Source organism: Puntigrus tetrazona, chromosome 13, assembly GCF_018831695.1.
Source record: "Puntigrus tetrazona isolate hp1 chromosome 13, ASM1883169v1, whole genome shotgun sequence".
In the NCBI taxonomy this organism is placed as follows: domain Eukaryota; kingdom Metazoa; phylum Chordata; class Actinopteri; order Cypriniformes; family Cyprinidae; genus Puntigrus; species Puntigrus tetrazona.
The window spans coordinates 1,501,377-1,524,305 of NC_056711.1; the positions used below are offsets into that span (position 1 = coordinate 1,501,377).

General features: G+C 37.7%; 1 protein-coding gene and 1 pseudogene across 3 annotated transcripts in view; one reads left to right on the forward strand and one right to left on the reverse strand.

The window, feature by feature from the left end:
* Positions 1–3,272, forward strand: part of LOC122356755 — a 3,893-nt pseudogene extending 621 nt beyond the window's left edge.
* A 3,076-nt stretch (positions 3,273–6,348) lies between these two features.
* The window catches only part of LOC122356473 (transmembrane protein 150A-like), a 31,647-nt gene continuing 15,066 nt past the window's right edge, over positions 6,349–22,929 (reverse strand). For all 3 annotated transcript variants that reach the window (XM_043255215.1, XM_043255217.1, XM_043255216.1), the window contains 3 exons: positions 18,331–18,458; positions 8,730–8,907; positions 6,349–7,496 (listed from right to left, as the gene is read on the reverse strand). In XM_043255215.1, coding sequence (XP_043111150.1) covers positions 7,273–7,496; positions 8,730–8,907; positions 18,331–18,458 — 530 coding nt within the window. In that variant the 3' untranslated portion in view covers positions 6,349–7,272. The remainder of the gene's footprint in view (positions 7,497–8,729; positions 8,908–18,330; positions 18,459–22,929) is intronic.

Here is a 22,929-nt window from a genome sequence, read left to right on the forward strand (position 1 = left end):
AGATGACCATTTCTTGTTTAAGGACATTTAAATAAAAAAAATCTCAATTTCTAACCTACTGAATGGATTATAAATGCCCAATTTTCATGTACTGTCATAGGACATTTGACTAGTTTTATTTGTTTTAATCACGAGAAGCAGTTTTGTAAAATTCTTCATAAGTGCTTCTCACCTTGGATGAGATCATCTCGAGACCAACGTTGACTACCAGAAGGTTGTGCGAGACACCATTAAACTTACATTAGTTGCCACGTAGCTCTGAAAAAGGTCAGCATCATTACACTCTGATTTTCAGCATACTGCCAAATACTTTAAATTAACTAACTCATCCACCATTTTTTTCCACTATTGCACTTCCATCTGTTCAGGTTTTGACTTCTAAAAGCACTGCAATGTGCTATAGTGGCTCCTAGAGCAGCAGTCTCTGATATAGCGCAGGGGTGTCCACGTTGGGACAGACATGTGGAAGATATTGGAGCTGGAGACCATGGTGGAACACCTTAAATATATATTTAAAAATGTGTTTGAGCATATTGTTTTGAGACAAACATATCTCACGTTGCATTTTTTGTTAACTATAGGGGCTCATGTTTAGCTCGCCACTGGCGCAGACGGAGAGTGCATGCCACTCACCATTGTCTAGCTCACAAAACTCAATGCCAAAATAGCAGAGTTGCGGCGGAATGCAGCACCATCCCATGGCTCATCCAGACTCAAAAACTCAGGTCAGCATATTAAGACTAAAAGAACAAAATATTATAAAAAGGAATTATTTTGCACATTTTCAAGTCTTTAGAGGCACAATGTGCAGGTTCAAAGCCCTGACTGACATTGACCATGCTATCTTATCAGCTGAGTGTTCATTGAACCAACACATTGGCCAATAAATTATGGTGACTGTTGAGCAAGATAGTGACCATGGTGATCTCTTTTAATGCTTGAAAATGACCCCAGCATGACATCCAGGCCCAGTCTAACTTTTCCCAGTGGGACAGAGGACACGGCTGTGCACCGTCAAATCTCAGAGGAGCATGCCAGCAACTCCAAGCTGGGCAGCTCTCAGGAAGCTGAAACCTCTGGTCTATTTTGGAGTTCTGCCATTTTCAGACCATACAGCAGAAATGTCCTTCCACATTCCCTATGTCAATTAAAATGATGACTTTAGATGTTTCCACAACTTCAGGTCACTGTGCACTACAAGCAGGAGAATGGCGCTGTGATCCTTTGGCGTGTCCACACGGTGGTCATCTCCGTCCAACATGACGACCATATTTCACTGGAGGAGCAGCAGCGTATTCTTAAAGAGAAGGTCATCAAAGCTGTGGTGCCAGCAAAATATCTTGATGATAAGACTGTCTCACCATCTGCAGCCAAGTTATGATGACCGTCATGGAGGGCCTCAGGTGAGCACTTTCAATGGTTCAATTTTTTTATTTAAATAAAAAAATAAGTGATTGCATTTTCACCCTTACTAATCCATACAAAATCTCAGCTTTTAGGGGAGATGCTGGTGTCACAGGTAGAAAGATTATTGTAGACACATATGGTGGATGGGGGAGCTCATGGTGGTGGAGCATTCTCTGGGGAAGGACTACACCAAGGTGGACCGCTCTGCTGCCTATGCTGCACGCTGGGTGGCTAAGTCTCTGAGTAGAAAGCCAAACTGTGCAGAAGAGTGTTGGTTCAGGTAAGATGAAAGTGTAGACGTCTTAAATAAAATACGGTGAGCTATGCATAATGTTGTGTCTAGAGCAAAAAAAAAAAAAAAAACGAATTCACATTCACATTATTGACCAATTTGATCTGATATGGATTTAATCTGGAATGGATGAGCTGGTGTCTGGAGCAGGGTCATGAATAACTGATGTGTTCTGTAGTAGGTGTCTTACGCCATTGGAGTCAGCCTACCCTCTCTCAATCTCCCTTTTCACCTCTCGGCTCATCGGAAAAAAACAGAGAGAGGAGTTGCTGCAGATTGTCAACAAGAACTTTGACCTGCGACCAGGTGTCATTGTTAGGTAAACAATTAATAAGATAATATGTTCTTATTATGTACTTCTACTTTAGGAAGGAAAACAACATTTTCTGTTTTTCAGCCGTTAAAATCTGATGGTTAATTTAATTCAATACTTTATGTGGGTGAGTTCAAATGGAGGAAACATGGAATTTAGTTCAGTAAAATAAGGGGAATTAAGGGTTATTCTCTGCGATTACATCTGTTCAGTGAGTGCCATGTCATGTTATACCCATCCAATCAGGTTTACTTAGACTAAAAAAGCAGCTAACTGTTGAAAATAACATTTTAATAAATCTAAATTATAATTTTCTATATTAAAGTTTTAACGTATTGAGTGTATTTACAGCATGGCTCATGCATTCTGACTAGTATGCAACTTAGTTCACGTTCACGCTTGCACTATTTTTGGCAGATACAAAAGGTGTAATATTATAAATATGTGTGTGTGTGTGTGTGTGTGTGTGCACGCACTCTTGTTTATGCTACATTGTGTGGACCAAATGTCCTCACAAAAATAGTAAAACCTGAAAGTTTTGACATTATGGGGACTGGCCTGTGGTAGTAACAGTGAAAATAGTAAAGTGTACCAAATGTGAACAGGCGTTCTGTAAGAGGTAGGTCTAGGGTTAGGGGATAGAAAATATCATTTGGTCATTATAAAAGTAATAGAAGTCTGCACAATTCACAGAAACAAACGTGTGTGCATACCATAGTATTTCCTTCCAGATGTCCCCACAAGGACACCAGTAATTTTTACTTATTTTTTTGTCCCAATGAGGAAAAAAGCTTTTAAAAATGAAATGTTTTCTCAAAATCTAAAATGAGGTACATTAAGGGACAGGAAAAAAGCTTGTACAGTACAAAACGTCACAGTAGTAGGCTAATACATGACATTTCCCGATGTTTCCTCCAGGGAGTGTCGCTACCACCAATAGGCCTAAATGTATGGCGGCTCTACTGTATATTAAGCGTCTTTTATGTAACGATGCCCAGATAAGGGCTGTTTGATAAAAGGCTAACAAACTCAATTTCTACTCGGCAGGGACCTGAACCTGAAGAGGCCCTTTTTCTACCAGAGCACCGCCTGCTACGGTCATTTTGGCCGATCAGAGTTCCCTGGGAGATGGCCAGAGTCTCAAGGTTTAAACCGAGAGGCGCGCTTAACCTTACCTTCAGTCATTCGGTCGCTCTTTCCTCCAGCGCTCCTCTCAGCTGATTTTAGTTCACTTCCTGCATATGCTACATTTCAGATTAGACCAATATGCTGTAAATGTCAAGATCGATCAATTAAACCCGGCCTTTTGTTTTAGAAGTCCATCGTGAAAGGATCCCTCACGACCGTTTCACGGCATCAGCACTCCACGACCACCTATCATTCCTTAGAGCCAAAGTCGTCCCTATACCAGCTTAGAATAGAGAATATAGAGAAGACCTTAAGTAATCAGTTCATAGTTTGATTACACGAAAAAGTGTAAGTACTGTGACTCTGTGGTGCTATCACAACATTACTCTCATTACTGGCGCGAGTTTTGGGCGGGAATATCTGTTTTTCCGATCAACGGAGGAGAGCTCGGGAAAACTGCAGTGCAATTCTGTTTGGTGCCACTAGTGCCTCAGAAAACACATTTCAGCTTTATACGTAAAATTATTTAAATCGTTCAGTTTTTGCTACGCTGTAATTTCTTTTTCATGAGCCAAATTAACTATTTAATCAGATTTTCATCGGGGCTGTGACCAGGCACAGCAGCGTGTTGCGAAGAGTTACACTAAGCATATTGTGGACCATTGGGGGCTTTAGGTTTTATACGTTATACAATCTGATTAACATATTCCTTGCATCATATTTACAGTCTTAAAAGGGTCTAATTTGTGTGCCTTTTTCTTGCATCATAAGAAATGTGCTTTTTGTGACTGCTTTATCTTATTAATGTTTGATAATGACAGAGGGATATGATGAATATTGTTTACGTGTACAGATCCTGTGCTGGTCTTACATTAATTGTCACCCCTGGAGAGTGAGCACGTGTGTATTGGTATTTGTGGTTTATGGGGACACAAATTTGTTTAATGACATGGGTATGACAGATGTATTAAAATTTGAAGGTGGTTTATGAGGACACTGCCAACTTCCCATAATTCAACGGCTTAAAAATCATAATAAATGTTGTTGTTTTTGGGAAAAACTGCATGAAATTTCCTGTAAGGGTAGGTTTAGGTGTAAGGTCGGTTGTAGTGCAATAGCACATACAGTTTTGAGTATAAAAACCATTACGCCTATGGAGAGTCCTCATAAACCACAAATGCCAACATGTGTGTGTGTGTACCTTCAGTTATGAACAAAGCCAGATTACGTTGCACACTCATGTGTAAAAGCCACTCCATTTGTTTTCTTTGGACGTCTGGGAGTTCAACAGAGGCATTAACCCCTAAAAACACCATAAACCATCTTCTTCTTACCGTTTTCTTTCAGATTTTCATCTTTTGTCTTAAAGATTGAATTAAGAATTTGACATGTAAATAATTGTGAATAATTAAAGTGTGGAAAATTCTTCATATATGTCTGGTGTTGGTATGGATGTCTTTAGAAACAATGGTTGACTAATTTGTTGGTTAATATGCCAACCTGTGCAAATAATATGTTTACCACAGAGTTTTGTAACAGGTCACCAAAAGCTGAAGCGAAACACTTGATAAGTCAAACAAGAATAACCAAATCCAATCTGTTTGAATAGACCCGAAGGCCATGGCGACCACTAATAGGAATTGAGTGACCCAGTCTACGTGACTTAAGCAAAGTTCATTCACAGAGATGAGAGAGAAGGGTTAACGAGAGTAATGTCTGATTCTGCTTTATTTCCATACATTTTAAGGCAAATTTACAGCACAATCAAACAAATCCTGCCAAAAAAAAAAAAAAAAACAAAAAAAAAAAAAAAAACTCCAATGAGCGCTTTCAATCTTTGGTTGAAACAAAGGCACGTGAAGGTGTTTTTGCTGTCTGATGTCACTGAATGCTGATGTGTGGCAGAGTCATGTTGAATGGTGACAGCAGTACGGCTATTGACTGTCAGAGTCCAAGATTAAGCAAACTAATAGATAACACATGAAGGAACACAAGTCTGGCCAAAAGGTAACGCAGAAAAAATTACTTGACTGTTTTTTTTTACGGACAAGTCAAAAACGACTTTACTTTTCACCCTCATGTTAACGACTTTCTTTTATTGTTTTGCCCCGTGGAACACAAAATGAGAATATCAGTCAATGCTGGTTGTTTGCATGTTACCTTAAGAATTCATGCGTGCTGTTGTGTCTCTTGATTCCTGTATTTAAATTATTCTAGCCACGTTATTATGTTAAGAAACGAAATGAAATGCAATACATTTTTCACAGAAATGCCTTCCTTATTCTGCACTGCTCAAATCTCATATTAGATGGCATTGATGGAGAGATATGTCACTTTTTTTGGTGAAATTTTATCATTTTTTGTTATCAAAGGGTAACATTATCAATGAAATGACACATGGAACAACTGAAATGTCTCGTGAGATACTTATGGTGGTCTTGTGAGGAATAGAGCTGCACAGCAATTCTTCAAATTTCTTATTTTGACTTCCACAGGAAACATGACAGCATTTGGATTTGAAACATAATGAAAGATAGCATATAGTTGTTTTTTTTATTAACGATTACTTTAAGCAATATAATAAATATTTAGGAGAAAATGGTTTAAACAACAAATTAAACCAAATTATGGGTTTAACAGTATTACAAGATGTATTTGAAGCAAAATAAAGCTCTCTATAAAGGAAATGTTCTGAACAAGTAATGGAAATGGCACATTTTTCACTTATATCTGGTGGATTGATGCAGTCTTGAATGCAGAGAGAAGATATGTGACAGCAAAGACATCTGAAATTCCTGAGCGAAGAGAATTAGTAAACTGAAATGGCGCGAAAGATGTTTTCAGGACGGCACTCGTAGTATAAATATGGCTCTGATCCTGACAAATAAAATGACAAAACTCTTGACAAAACTTTGATATTAGCTGAGGAACAATGTGATTTTTTTTCATGCTGGTAGTGTGAAAACATTTGACCACTGTAAACCAAATTGCATCTGTTTTTCAAAACAAAACCAATTATGACCTTGCAGTCCTGCTGCAAATCATTTTGTCTGCAAAAAACAGCTGACAAAAACTTAAGAACACCTAAACTAGTCACCCTTAACATTAAAGGGCGGCTTCATGTTTCAAGACGCTTCCTTTTAACCAACTCCCATAAACCCCCAACACACACAACAATTCCCACAGTGACAGAAAGAGGGGAAAACCTATGATCACACCGACCTCAGGACAAGCTCTCTTCTCAATTACATTTGGTCACAATGTACAATACTCATAGACTCTAACATGACATCTGGAATGGCACCAACTACTGGCGACTTAATGTGATAAGCTTATGCTCCTGTTTCACGAGAGGTTTTTGCTGATCTCGTTCAGCTTAGTTGTTTACAACCAGCATAATATTTGCTACGTATCAAAAAAAATACACGCCTAGACTATGGACATAGATCTCTATTAAATATCAGTATTTGGTTTTTGGTTTAAGGCACATCGGTAATGACAAGCTCCTGGAAAATACATTTCAGACAGCATATGGCGATTAAGGCAAAATGAAACACCTTGATCGGTTAGCAGACAGCAGATATAAGTGACAATAAAATGTTATTTAACCATCTCTGACTTTGGAAAAAAAATAAAGGCACGGAAAACATCAGCATTTTGGGATCCACTGCCTTGCACTGTATGGAATTGGCACAATAACATTTGTTTTGAGGCACTACGTTAAAATGCTTGAGTGCTGACAGTTGCAAAAGGCTTCGGGTTTAGTTTACTACACCATTGACGTAGCGGTCCTCTGGTTTCACCAATGGACGTGTAATTTTGCCAACTAGCAGTCTGTAGTCTCTTTATCCAAGTAACGCAGATACTTAAAAATCCCAATAAGATCTAATGGAAACTCCAATACATCCAGGCAATGATCTTTGTTGTTTCCAGCTTGGAAGCTGTGCGATTCAAAAGGTCCCCCCAGAGCGAAGAAGTCTCTCAAAAATGTGCAAAATCTGAGCTGGTTCCTTTGGCAAAGGTGTACGAGAGCCACGTCCAGTTTCTGTAACTTTCCCTCTTCGGTTACAGTGTTTTTTTTCGTAGTGTTGAGAGAGATACGGGACACTGAGGTTACAGCATGGACAGGCTCTCAGGCTGGTGCTGGCTGCCCCAGCGAGAGACTCCATCTTGTGGTCTCGGCCACGGACTGTAGAGATTGCCCTCGGGCCAGCACCATCATCGTGTCACTAGATATCCCGGCGAATTCAAAAGCGAACGTGCCGTAGAACAGCATAATAATGACACAGAACACCCACTCGAAAATGGCCGATGCATGTTGCAGGACAAAACTCTCCTGGACAAAAAACACCCCGCCTGAAGAAAGTTAGTCAAGGAATCTTAGTGAACACTGTAAACTCATGCTCAGGCCTGTTTGCATTACTGGAAAAACATGCATGAACTCAGTGACTGAGAGAGAAAACTTGAAAGCTGAATACAACAGGATATTCCAACATTCTGAGAATATATTATGTTATCTGAGAATACTGCAACAATAAACCTAACCAATGGAAAAATAACAGCAACATAATACAGCTGTCAGAATTAATCATTTTCAAACGCTGTTAATGCTTTTTCACCAAATTCGTTTGCGTTATGAAAATTTTACTTTGCAGATTTGCAATAAAGTCATAGTTTGCATTTCCTGTGCATTTTAATGAATATTTAATGCTCATAGTGCATATTTAAATCTAAAATCAGCGCATGATATCTTTGTCAAATTTTAATTCAATAATTCAAACATTATTAATTTTTAACCATGACTTCTGCATCAATAAACCCCTAATTAGCCTAATTAATAGTAAGGTATTTGCTGAGTTTAGGTAAAATCTAGGGATCTAAATTGTTAAAAGAGAATGTTAATAGAAGATGTTTATAGAAAATACAAATAAACAGCCAATATGCAAATAATATGCATGCTAATCAGCAACTAGTTAATAGTGAGAATTTGTGCTTAAAATAAAGTGTTATTGATATATTTTTTTTTTCTTTTTACATAAATAATTCTCACTATTAACTATCAACTATGACTTTTGCCTCAAATAACTAATTAATCAACCATTATTTAACCAATTAAATAACTTGCTGCTTATTATTATTTAGTAAGGTTATTGTTCAGTATAGATAATGGGTAGGATTAGGGATGTAGAATATGATCGCAGAATACTGAAGGTGCTTGCTTTGTAAGTACTAAAAAACAGCCAATATGTTATTAATAGGCATGCTAATAAGCAACTTCTGAATAATACGAATTGGTCCCTATACTTAGTGTTATTAAAAAAAAAAGTCAATAATTACACATTATAACCGAATAATTACACATTATTTTTTTTAAATGTAATCATGCTCATTTTCCTTTTCCATCTCCTTGGCGTAACTCATAGAGAGATGGATCTGATTGCCTTTTTATTTATAGCTGTTGCTATCATGAATTATTGTGGCCGAGATAATCATGTAGTGAAAATCTGATATTATGATAGCCTTAATGTGATTTACAATCTTAATACAAATATACAATATAATGAGGATGAGATTTAGTGTAAAGGATACTGAGCACCAGGGCCACAAAGGCCAGCAGGGTCATAAAGAGACGCAAATGACCCATATTATATTCTCCCTGAGTCTTGGCCAGACGGTAAGTCAGCGCAGACTGAAGACACACAAACAGCATACTGGTGGGGAAGGCTACCCCTGCTCCAACATAGTGAAGAACCTTAGCGTTATCCACCTGTGAGGAACACAGAAATCAGTGAGTTCAGATACACCAATCATAATCACTACAGATGCGGTAAACAACAGCACATACTGTGGGTGTAGTTTAGCGGTGTGGAGGGAATCCATGGTTACCATTTAAAAAAGCGTTCTGCATTTTCCCTTTATTCTAAATGGAAAAACCACAAATAAACTTTCTGGAGTGTTTTTTTCCCTTTCTAAAAATAGCCACATCTGGAATGTTTTTTTTTTCTTTCCCATTTTCATTTTTCCCAGCTGTGGAAAAATCACATTCAGAGAGCCTTACCGGTTCAGTGCAATCCAGAATAAACATCAGGACTAATTAAAACCATACAGAACATACAGTCAACACACTAAACTCACACTGAAAACATATGCCAACATATTTTATAGACTTGATCTTTAATCAAAATTACTTGATTTTGAAAATGTTATTTGCTCACGAAAGCACATAAATATATCCGTTTTCAAGTTTTTTTTTTTTTTTTTTTGGTTGGTTGTTTTCTTTTTGTTTTACTTGAAAGTACAGTACAGTTGGCCTAAGTCTAAATGGATCTGGTCAGTTAAAAAAACAACAGTCCCAAAATTGTCATGGAACATATTGGGAAACAGCCAATTTCAGTGTCAGTGTCAATTTCAGAATTTCCATTTTTAAAGCTGCAAGCTTTGCTATGCATGCCAACATATAACTATCTGGTGTGTTTTTAATCTGGTGCCTAAACACTGAAGGTAATGAAAGGGGAGTTCACAATGCCACATCACACATCACACGCAACACCAGAACCAGCAGCAGAGGGCAGCAGAAATCCCACAACTACAATGAGCATTATTAACTCCACACAACCACACAAGACAAGGTCCGTAAAATGGTAGTAAAATCCATATCATGCTGCTTAAAAGTCAATATCATGCCTTAAAACATGTAAAAAAAAAAAAAAAAAAAAAAGTCTCCTGTGTATATCCCGGCTTTATTTCATCAAAATTGTTAATATAGTCAAATATTTTCTATTGTAATATATTTTAAAATGTTATTTATTCATGTGATGCAAAGCTGAATTTGTCCCGAGTGTGACATAATCCTTCAGAAATCATGATAATATGCCGTTTTTGGGCTCAGGAAACATTTCATATTATCATCGTCCATGGTGACAATGAAAAATTAAAGCCTCTTAGCTGGTTAAAAGTATGAATTTCTTTCAAAACGTTATTGCATAAGAATATATTACTGCATATTTTAACAGCATACAATATGTCCCTCAATCTTCCCTTACAATAACTGTATCTGTATTCTTTTACTTCTTTTTTTGAGACGCAAACAAAAGTCAAGTATCAAGTGTTGCACGAGGAACATTGGAAACCATAAATCAACTCCAAGCTTTGTCAGCGAACCCGTGATTATCTCAGCAAATGATATCCTGTATGTCCCCTAAGGCTAAGACTTCCCCTTCACTTCAGTGTCTAAATATTGAGATGCTGCTCCCAGCTTGCTTGCGCTGTCATTATGACAAGGACATGCTTTCAGCTCTGTAATGTGCAAGGTGTGTAATATGCATCTCAGGTTCAAGAACAACGATTAAAGCTCTTGAAAGCTGCGAGGTCTTGTGGGAAACAAGCACAAGGGATGAGACCGTGATAGTGTGACCTATGCCATTAAAATACACTGTGATGCATTAATCTGCACAGAGAAAATTTTGGTCACATTTTAACTTCAAGTAAACATCTGACTTAAAGGAACAGTTTACCCAAAATGACAACTTGCTGAAAATGTACATCAAAAATTCTTTATTATTTATTCAGTATTACATTGTTTGCTCAGCAGTGAATGCTTTATGTGAATGGCTGCCGTCAGAATGAGAGTCCAAACGGCTGATAAAAACATCACAAGTAATCCATACGACTCCAATCCATCAATTAATATCTTTTGAAGCGAAATAAATAAATAAATAAATCCATCATCCATCAATATGCCGTAACTTTAAACTGTCGCTTCTAGCCAAAATGCAATTTCATAAACCATAATAATGCTTCCACCCATCCAGTCCATGTTTTGTTGTCCTCTCACCTCAAAATCCGCCAGCATGCCTTCAGCTGTTAGCATATTTCTGTAATGTTTGATTTTGAATATAAGAAGCAATATTATGAATGGAGGACTCCTATATTCCCCAGGTGCAACAGTTTAAAGTCATGTGGTTTATTGTGGATTATAATGATGTTTTTCTCAGCTGTCTGGACTCTCATTCTGACGGCACCCGTTCGCTGAAGAGAACGCACTCATGAGCAAGTGATTTAATGCTACATTTCTCTAAATCTTATCAGATGAAGAAACAAACTCATCTGCATTTTAGGTGGCCTGAGAATGCGTACAATTTTTAATACATTTTCATTTTGGGGTGAATTATTCTTTTAAGAAAGAGCACTTTATAACATGTCCAAATAAAAACCAAGCAAACAATTGGATATAAGAGCAAGCTATTTTCTAAAGCCCTGTTCTGCCAAATTAGCAATAGAGAGGAAAGGAGCACTCATATGGACTTGCTTTAACATGTGGTTGAATGTCTGCCTTGCAGAAAAACGTGTAGATCTGTTTCTGTCTCTCTTTTTGAACAGTAAGAAGAACAATAAAAACACCTTTTAAGAGTTTGACCGCATATAAATAAGTAGAGCTATCAAATCCAATACATAACATCCGACTAATTAACCGAATTCAAGTCGGGTCTTGCTGTTTTTCAGCCTCTCAAGCTTGTCTTTAAGATGCTGTGAGAAGTAAAGTAGTTAAACTTTGAACTTTTTGTTCTGCTGGGCTCCTTCCAGCTGTTTTGAATACATGAACATGTCCTTTGTGAACAGCTCCGCTCATTCTGTGCTGTCTGCTTTCAGTAAGTGTGGTTTGGCGAGGCGTGTTGCCAGTAGTAGCAGTAATAGTACACTTCGCAAAAGCATAAAAGTGGTATTTTCAAGAAAGGGTTCACATTCGAGTCACTGGCCATCATTAACTGCATACACTTTTTAAAATCACATGACGTTTTTTTCAAATGTTATTTACGGTATTCCATTGAGCGGCCTAATCATATGATTTGCAATAGCCATGTGTGCCTTTTCCTTCGGGGGCCTCTTCCTCTACTCTGGGAATTCAGAAGAAAAGTTCTTCGCAGGCTGGCAGAAGGTATCTACAGTTTGCTTTGGCAGCCAGTAGCTGTCAGACCATCAGGACCAAGACCAAGTCGAGAAACTCTGTGCGTAACTACACACACTACACACTACACAAACAAACATAGGAAGAGCCCCATGCTTCATTTATTCAGGATGATTCATCCAGTCCAGTTCTGCCTAAGAATCATGTGTTTGGCTGTAATTAAATGTTTATAGGGGACCACACAAGCACGCGCGCATAAACATGCACACTCACGTGTAAAACATCCAGACATGCTCATAGGAACTCTAACTTACGCATTATTCAGATGGGACTACGATTTTTAAAAAGATGTGAGCATGTGGTCTCAATAGACGAGACTTAATGGTAAATGTGACAAATTTATTCCATCTATAATTAAGCTTAGATATTAACCTAGAAATCCTCAGATTTGTTAAGCATATTTCAAAGTCCTCGAAACTGCAACTATTTAAATTTAAACTTATTTCTCATTTTACAGGGTTAAAGTTGCGATAAGTATTTTCTAGTGTTGTGCACTACATCAGAAGGATTATTGAAAAAGGTACAAATTCTTGGTTCAATTTACCGGTTGCTGATTGAATGGAGGCAGATCTGAATATGAGCTTGCAGTCATTTGTAAGAAAGGGGCAGAAATCTGACATACTGTATGTCACCAATGAGAAGTCTCGTTCTTGAAACAGAATTTAAGCATTTTTAAAACAGACAGGATGCGTTTGCTGTTAATGCCGATTTCAAGGTGAGGATCATACCTGAGGCTGCAACCACAGAGACTGTACTGAGAACATTTCCAGAAACAAATCTCTTTAATAAGTCAGTAAAAAAAAAATTCTCCTTAACAGATTGCCAACAGTAACAAAGTATTATTTTATCCAGAAATTGGCAGGTGTACCAGGCAACACAACAAACATAAAAAATGCTCTAGTTTCACAATTCAACTGTCAAAATAAATAGCTGGAAAAATAATACACCACAAATCACAAACCTAAATTATCAGAAGAACCCCGACAACTGCCAAAAAACGAGATAATTTGCACAGTAATTTTAACCAAGGTTATGCGAGAAAAACACTTTAAAAAAAAAAAAAGCTTAAAAAACTAGAATCGCTTGGAATAAGGGCTAACTTATGAGGAAACGAAAGGGAACAGTGCAAGCTCAAACAGGTCTGCTGGAACAGGGTGGCCACACACCTGTATGTAACTATCAAAACAGGACACACTCCAAGAAGCTTTGTTCTTCCCAACAACTGCAAACTGCACCACAGCATTCACACCAAAACTTGAATGCCGGGACAATCAAGTTCTATTAAATTTTGGATACCGCCAGAGTTACATAACATGACTTCCCTTTTTCCTGATGCTAATAACGAGTCTGCCTGCGCCTTGTCATCCTACACCGCAGCGGAGGAGAGCTCCAGAAGGGCAGGCAGGCCTGCTGATGAGGTGCAGATGTGGCGGTCGGGCCACGTGCTTGTTCCCGCCTCTCCCGCCTGTCAGATCAGGGTAGCTCTGTGCTCTGTACACACAGCACATGGTACGCCGTGACTCACTCACTCACCCACATTTCCAGTAAACTTGCCTCCATTTCGCAGAAAATAAGAAGGCTGGAGCAATCCATTTTTCTATCCAAAAAATATTTCAGGATTGAACGTTGGTGATAGGAATGGAATAAGTCTGTAAATTTCCAGTTGTCATAACAAAACAGTTAAAACTGATTACTGAAAGGCTAAACTGCAATCAAGACAATTCAATCGCCTGCAATTAAAGTCAGTTTAAAAAAGTCTCGCTTTATCTGCTTTTTAATGTATTGTACATGATTCATTGGTGCACGTCTTTGTAAAAAATGGTATAATGCTTGAAACATCTATCCTTTTTGAGCAAAATCATCAGGCCATGCTGGCTTTCAACTTTTTCCCTCCAAGCTTCTGGATCCGTTTGAACTTCTCAATCAACTCCCGATGGATAAAATCAAGTCCCATGCTACACAATTTTCTTGTTAAATATTCCATTCACTTGGAAATATATCACATTAAGGAAGTAAAAATACCATTTCAAGACTTTTAAGACCTCATGAAGTCACTTTACGAGAGCAGTGTTCTTTCCTACGCTGACATACTGCTTTTCCTACTGAAACTAGAAGCAGGACATTTCGAAGAGCCTGTTCCTTAAAAACTAAATACATCAAAACTATGAATTATGATTTGCTAGAGAGCATTCGATCTAACAAATCACAGTCATCAATATTTTGGTTCTATTTTTCCCAGGAGAAGAATATAAATTTTAAACACGCACCGTTCAAAAGTCTGGGATCAGTAATATTTTTTAGCGATGCACTGAAATGAAAAATCTTGGCGAAGCTGAACAAAATGAAACATTGCACCAAGGCCAAAAGACAAATAAAGAACACGGGTTTTTACATTTTTACCCATATATTTTGGCAATTTTTTTCACCACTGAATAAATTAAATAGGCAAAATGGCCAAAATGTGCAGTATCTGACAACAAAAAAAAAAGTGTAAATGTTTTTATTATGTGGTCACTATTGCTTTGTCTGTTAATCAGATCACTTTATATTTACAGAGTATTTATGCATTCAGAGATAAACTAAAATCACAGCAGTGTCCATCTATGAAGGATGCAGGCTGTCAAACACACACAACTATTAGCCAATCACAGCAGTGGGTGTTTACTTCTGAGTTTACAATCCACCACATCTATTCAAACCGCTTTCTGATGAGGAGGTTCAAAAACAGGACAGAAAGTAGCCTATTACTTCTAGATTAGAAGTGTTGGATGTAAAATATCCTGATTACATGATGTGGGACCTCAGAGAACAGTACACATTGATAAGAAAGACATTTTATGGCCCCTTAACACATTTTCTATACTAATACAGCTTTTACTCCTCTGAGACAAGGGAGTTTTATTTGGCTAACAGCTTCCTGTTGCATTTCAGCTCATTTAAATGAAGGCCTGACTGGATCGCAATGTGGCAGGCAGTGGGCAGAAACCTTCTGTACACGTTTTCAAAGCACAAACAGAGAAGGAGGGAGGGACTTCAAGAGCAGACAGCTTTTCTTTTTCTTTTTTTTTGAACAGCTCCAGACTACAGATGGAGGAAAACAGCAGAGCGGAATGGAAAGAGGGCTGGCAAACGTGACCTAATGGACTGCAGACTTCACATGTGCGACCCAAACATGGATCTTTCTGCTCAGTATACACTGTTGCTCTCCACACAGCGCGGGTGGTCCCGTATCATCGTAATGACCTAACGTGAGGCATTAAAGCTATCTTCCCCGCTGGAAAGACTGGGTTAAACCAGCGTGAATTTCCATGATTCTTTTCATGCTGGAGATGCTGCTTCAGATATCTTAGAGGTAGTTAGGTTACTTCACCCCAAAAATTCTAATCTATCATAATTTATTTTTAGTCTCCAAAAAAAAGAAGAGTGTCTGATCTCGCTCCCCTTGTGACATTGCAGATGAATCTCATTATAAAGAAATAGAAATTAAGAAATAGTTACTTATAGAACTTAAAGAAATAGTTTACCTAAAAATGAAGATTATGCCATAAACATCCTAAGTGTATATGACTTTCTTCCTTCAGACAAACACAGTTTGAGGTTTTTTAAACGATGCAGTACTTGTGAATATATCCAGTTTACGGAGCTTCAAAATAATGACTGCTATCCACCCGCATTACCAAGCCTGAAAGAGCCAGGATTCATTTTTTCAGACTGTGTTCGTCTGAAAGAGGAAAATCACATACACCTAGGATGGCTTCGGGGTAAGTAAAATATGGGATAATTTTCATTTTTGATTGAACTATTCCTTTAATCTGTAAGCATCCAACCAAGGCACCACCATTTTGATTTCACAAGCGACAACATTGTATCAGATCAAATGCCATGGCGAATGTTTGAGCCGAACATGCTAACAGAGCCTCAGAAGAGACAAGAGAGCAGTGGATTCATTGATTTATTTACTCTAACTTATATTGCTGCAGCCACACATATCTAATATAAACGTGCAATTTATTTCCCAGCTGTTTACCTTCGCAGACATAACTTGTAATTTGTATGTGAATGAGAACTTAGTTTAGTGCTCGCATACCTTTGACAGTGTCCTTCAGATGTGTGCACTCAGAAAGACGTATATTAGAAGTTTAAATGAATATGGTTTTAAAGACGTGATTTCAGCGTGATAAACATGACAATCAGAATCAAAACAGAAGTGTTTTTAGCAGGTACGGGCTGTAATGGATTAAAAAGACAGGCACACATTTTTTGTTCTGCTTCCACTCAAAATAGGTGTTTTCAAAATGATATAATAAAGTATATACAGTGATCATGTTTTTAAGTATAATTCAATTCAACCACTTAATCGGTGCCAATGTATTTTATGATCTTATGAATTTTTCAAAACACCAGTGTTTTGTTTAAAGCCTTTCAAAAATTGACATAAATCCCTAAGGTTTCACTAAAAATATCTTAATTTGTGCACCCAAAGTGAAAAATGGTTTATAAACGAATGAGTAAAGCATGACAGAATTTTGTTTTAAACCATTTTTAATTAACTAACCCAGTCACACTTAAACCATAAACTACAAAATGTGCAGCTTATTAAAAGTTAGTAAGGTAGTTGTTTATTTTAGGTTTTGGATAGTATTAGGGATGTTGAATATGGTCATGCAGAATATGTGCTTTATAAATGCTTATGACAGCTAGTATGTTAACAATAGGCATGCTAAGAAGCAACTAGTTAATAGTGAGAATTAGTCCTTAAACTGAAGTATTACCACTAACCATTTATATCAGTCCATCCCAAACCATTTCGTATTTAAAAACAAACTACGCTTAAAGAAATGCTAGGGAGTAGCTTTGCTTGATTTCAAAACATTTCAAATATGCAGGGGAGCAGAACTAAAACAACTCTTAATTCAACAACAAAACTGCTGAGAAGATGAATTAAGTTCATTATGCTGCAAGGTTCAAGGTTCTTTTATAACATCTGCCTACGAAAGTTTTCAAGACATTAATACAACCCACTTCAGTGAGGGATGGACAAACAAGTCTGAACCTGTGCTCGTACACATAAGGTTATGCATTGCTTTTGATGGAGTACATAATTAAGACGCGGGTGCTTATAATATCAGGAGAAAGGTTTGTCTCCCCCCTTCAGTCTCTATGGCAACCAGCCCATAAAAACCTGTGATGCCCCCGTTGACCGACCTCCCCACATCTCCAGCATTCTGGGCACTCGGCCAAACGTCCAAACATTTCAACCTGCAAAGACGATGTCGCCAAGGGCTCACGCCTATTCATGAATAAAGGATGTTGGTTTCACAGGACTCGAAGGAGCATGTGGCTCTGCTTGAGGGGCTTTATGGAGTCGTTTATCTAAATACTTTGGAGGAGGATCCAGGGTAGAACGGGAGTAAAGTATAACTCAAGCATGGATGACACGGGTATTCTCAAGAAATGTTTAACGGCTAAACTGTAACCCAAACACTGCTTTATACATGCACACAGCTGCACACTAAGATACACAAACACATACATGTATGAAGAGCTAGGGGCCAAATATTTGGATACACTGGACTGAGTTTGTGTTTTGCCAATATCTTAAAACTGGTTAATGCTAAAAAAGACAAAAATAGGCATTAAAATGTATCTAGCGATGTAAAACATTGTGAGTGTAGAATTTATTAAATGATCATATTTTAGTCTAAAAAATGTGAAAGACTCACAAAAATCACAAAAATATGACACTTTATAATATATTATATGTGTGTGCCATCAAACAATTAATTACAAAAAAACTAAACTAAAAACATTGAAGATAAATCTCTCTCATGCTATTTGTAATTCTAAGAATGAAGACATGTGATTTGTGTTTAAATACATTTTTTTATTTTTGCTATGTCACACCATAGGACAATTTCTACCTAATTTTATTTGTCAGCTACCCATATATACGTATATAAAAGAGGGAAAAAATAAAAATAGTGCTAATAAACAATGACTAGGTGTGTCCAAACATTTGACTAGTGTTGTAAATCACCAGCTCTACACCAGGTCATAACAGTATTTCTACAGGAAACCGCTGTGGATAAATAAGAGCCTGTAGCCTATGAGAGGATGTTTCCTTTTCTGCTGTCAAATGCTCAACCTGAAGACCCTGGAGAAAACTTCCTGTGCTGATGTGGAGCAGTTTTTGTACACAGTAAGTAAGGTTTACGCAAGCTGTACCTGGAAGTTGCCGACCATGATGAGACCTGCAGCACAGATCCAGCCGGTGGAGAGACTTGCTGTGTTTAACACACAGTTCTGGTGCTTCTCTATCACATGGGCATAGCGTAACAACACTATCACCATCACTAAAAAGTAGGAAGAGAACAAAAACATGAATTTGTATAGAAACACAATTATTAATAATTTGTTGCTTTTCCAACAGTTGATAAGCACAAATTTAAGATGCTGAGTGGGAGTTTTTAAAGCAATGGTTAACCCAAAAATGAAAATTCATTAATTACTCAGCTTCATGTCGTTACAAATGTGTAAGACCTTCATTTATCTTTGGAGCACAAATTAAGATATTTTCAGTGGTCTTACAGGTTTGGGACAACATGAGGTTGAGTAATTAATGATAGAATTGTCATTATTGGGTAAACCGAACATTTGACAAACAAATCACATAAAATCAATGCAAAATTCCCAAAGAAAAGCCTAGCAGCCTTCAGTAGTGTGGCATTTAAATACAAAATGATTTGTGCCAATCGACTGACTTCAACAGTTACTAAGACAAGCCTTGTCAAATGTTTCTAATAACATCTTGCAGAATTGCAACATTTAAGATTTCTAAAGTATGCGAGTTCATATTTGCGTTCATAACTGGCAGACACTGTTAACCAAAGTTCATTTAAGGTATACAGTGTTATTACAAACAGGGTCCAAAAGTAACACTCAATAAGCGCCAAATGAAAGTTAAAATTGGCTTTGATGGATAGAAACATGAGAGTAAGAGATGCATGATATCCAAAACAATCGGAAAAATCTGACAATCTGGAAAATAAGAAATGTGTCAAATTTATTGTGACATACTCTCATCTTCTAAAGATTTCAACTTCTCAATGGGAAATCTTCCACTGACGTACATTAAAGATGATATCTGTGAGGCATATCTAATTTTTTTTCCAGAAGTAGTGACACTTATGTCAAATATCAATTTGCCAAAATGATACAATAAAACAATGAAGCATAACATATTTGTGATAGGCACAGTTTCTAACACAAGTAACACAATCAACTGCATGTTTGTTTTTTTAAATATGCACAGAAAAATCTAAATAGTCTAGTATCCTTATTAGAGCCCTGCATTTAAGCTAACATTTTTACACCCCTAAGGCCGGGCTTTGGGTCATTTTCCCCTCATAGTTCCGACACAGGCCGGGCTTCTCCTTATTTTAATATTTTAGACATCCTTCAATTAGTGATGAAAAAATTGCAGTGCAACGCTGGTGGAAACAACATGAGATCATGCGATCAGTACTCACAGCAGAGAGAGCTGCTGTCAGCAGATGATAACTGTAAAAAAAAAATCTTACAAAAAACTGATATATATATAAAATGTAATTTATTCCTTTGATTACTCCAGTCTTCAGTGTCACATGATTCAGAAACCTTCAGAGACCATACTAAAATGCTGATTTGCTGCTCAAGAAGCATCTTTTATTATAAAAAAAGAAGTTCTTTTATGAATCTTGATAAAATCCTTACATCACTCTTGAGCAATTTAATGCATCTTAAATGAGTAAAAGTATTAAAAATCTGACTTGCTTCCAACTTTTGAACAGTATTGCACCACACATAAAAAAAATTAAAAAAAAACATACTAAGACTATAATTTCAAGTACAGGAACAGGTTAATTCACTTTTCTTAAGTTGTTTTTTCAGATGTTTGGAAAAATAAGTCATGACGTACTAATCAGTATGTTATCTTAGGTTAGCATGACCCAAAAAATCAGACAGAAGAACTATAGTCTCTTTAGTTGTTTCCAAAGCAGCTGTCCTCAGACTCACTCTGACAAAACATGATTTCCAGTATTCTTTGGACAAAAAAATACTCATTGTTTTCCTGGAAAATCTAAAAAGCCTGGCAATGTGGAAAGATGAGGGGAGAGAGGATAAAAGAGGGACTTCATGGTGAGATCTCTAACGTAAATCAAGCTGCTGCAATCTGCTCAACTGTTTTACTGCTGGGTTAATGCTTAATGAAAACTGACTGGGGCAGATGTGGCCCGTTAGAGTGGCAAAGTGGGAGGGGGGAGGTAGACAATAAACCACCCCTCCTTTCTCAGCCCAATATACCTCCCAGAACACTCCTAGTCAACATTAAAGCCGTCATAACACTATTACTTATAGTATCGAGATACTGCATAAAAGACCAACATGAATTGTCATGCTGGTTAAGACTGGTCTTCCTTATGGACCACTATAGCCATGATTCTAACCAGAAAAAACGCAAGTCAACCAACATGGTGAAGCTGGTTGATCAAGAAAGTCCTGCTGGCTAAGCTAGATCAAAAGCTCACTCAGGACCAGCATCCAAAACAAAACATGCTAGTGACTATCTATGTTGGTCTTTTTTTGAAGAAAGATAAGATGTAACTACATCATACAGATAAGATATGTAACTGCTTGTGGTAGTAACGTATTTAGGATGTTTGTTACAACATGTTGTAGTAGAAGTTACGAGCATGGAAAAACAAGCAACAAGTCTGCAGGCGAAGATAATTAACTCTGTTTAATAAAATCCAGCTGAAACGGCACAACAGCAACAGAAACTGTGGTGTGTAAAGGTTGTTTACTGCATTGGACTACACAGTCCGCTGCAGTCTTTCTTCCCAAGCTTCTACTGTTGATGTTTCCCTCATGAATGGGCCCTCAGTGGATACGGGCACAGGAAACAATAGGAATTCAGCATAGACAGCAATCTGCAAATGGCTAAATATATCTGCTTACCACGGACTAACTTTAAACTTTATCTTCTTGTGCTCTGGACAACCCCAGAATCCCATTCTTCTAAGTGGGTGTAACAAAAGGTCAAAAAAGGTCTTTCCAACTGCCTGTCTGTGTATATGTTTGTGTGTAGGTGTGTTCGTAAGCACGGTTTCCTGAAAATACGTTTATCAGGACACAAGAATGGGGACTTGGTGGCATGGCCTGTTATTTTTTCTGCTGTGTAACTACCACCACACCTCACAGACAAACAAAGTTCAACTCCAATCAAACTTGCTTTACATTAATGGCAAATTTAGCCTAAAAATGTGCCTCTCAAGCTAGACATTTCAGATTTTGAAAAGTTCAAGGCAAGTAATATTTGAGTGTGTCATTGGTTTGGTGTCAATATGCCAGATTGCCAGACATGGTGCTTTAGAACTATGGTTGTAGATTGTTCAAAACTAAACTAAACTATTATTTTAATATTATTTAGTATACACTAAATAGTATTGCCTAATTTTTAAAGTTTGTATTAGCTTTAATTACAATTTAATTCCCCATGGTAAAAAAAAAAAAAAAATCATACAAAAATCAATGAGATATTCTATGGTTAATATAAACGAAAGACCCTTTAATGGGCAATGAGATGTGAAAATTGTAGCTTCTGAGGAATATTGTATGAGAATGACACAAGGAGTCTAAATGGCCGCTTTCGTTTCACTCAGTAAGGGGTGAAATGTGGCGGAAATACCGCAGCCCAAACACATTAGCGAGACGACACCTGTGTATTTATGGATCACGGGTTTTCACCTTGGTGCAGCATTCCCTCAAGAGAACAAAAAACAAGAGATAAAAGTAAACAACAGCCCTCTCACAAGGTCTACGGGAGCCTAAACTAGCTTCAGTTAGTTCCTCTCTCCACCCTGTTTCCCCTCTGTTAGAGCGCTACAGTGCTGAGAGATGTTTCCTCTAGTGCCGTGCTGACATCAAAAAAGCTCTTGAAAGCTCAGATTTGGGAACACTGAGTATTATATAAGCCACAAGAAAACAATGTAGCCCTGGGGAACCGCTGGTCACCCTTGATCAAAAGGTCGGCATGTGTTTTAATCAGGCCGTGCACTGCATTTTATAAACTTTTTTTGTGTAAACAACTGTATTACGGTCCTATTGTCCTGGAACGATGATGCAATAAATCACGTAGCATTCAAGGAGGTTTTGTTTGATGGGCGCGTTATACAAAACACTCATTGAAAACCCAACTTTCTTGTATTGTTGGATAACAACGGTAATTTCCGTGTGCAAACAGGCAGAGCCCAAATCTCCCAGCAGGAGGACACTCTCACTTATCGTTACACAGGGTGCAGGATTGAACACAACAATACAGCCCTTCAGCTCTCAGCATGAACACTGCCACCAGGCCCAGACACTCAGGTCAGAGGTCACACTGAACCAATCACTCTTTATGAGTCTCTCCTCTCACAGATCTGCTGTATGGTTTGCACTCGGCTGTAACCGCCAGTATCTTTGTGAAGCTGAGCTCTGCTCACACAGGATACAGCTGAATTTATGTTCAGGAGCCCCATGAGCTAAGTTTTATGGCTATGACTCAAAATATGTTTTTTTAAATTCGATTTAGTTTAAGCATCTAAAGGTTAGCTATTAACATTTGTATTCTAAGGGGATTTCTGTTCTTGTTTTTCTGTTTGGCCTCTGGTCCTTGTTTTTGCTGTGATGTGATTCAAATTCAATTCAGATAATTTCTGAAGATGATTCATCCTTCCTGAACAGCAACTCACTTGGCGTCTGATGACAATGTTTGGTAATGTGCAGTGACTGCATCGACCGCTC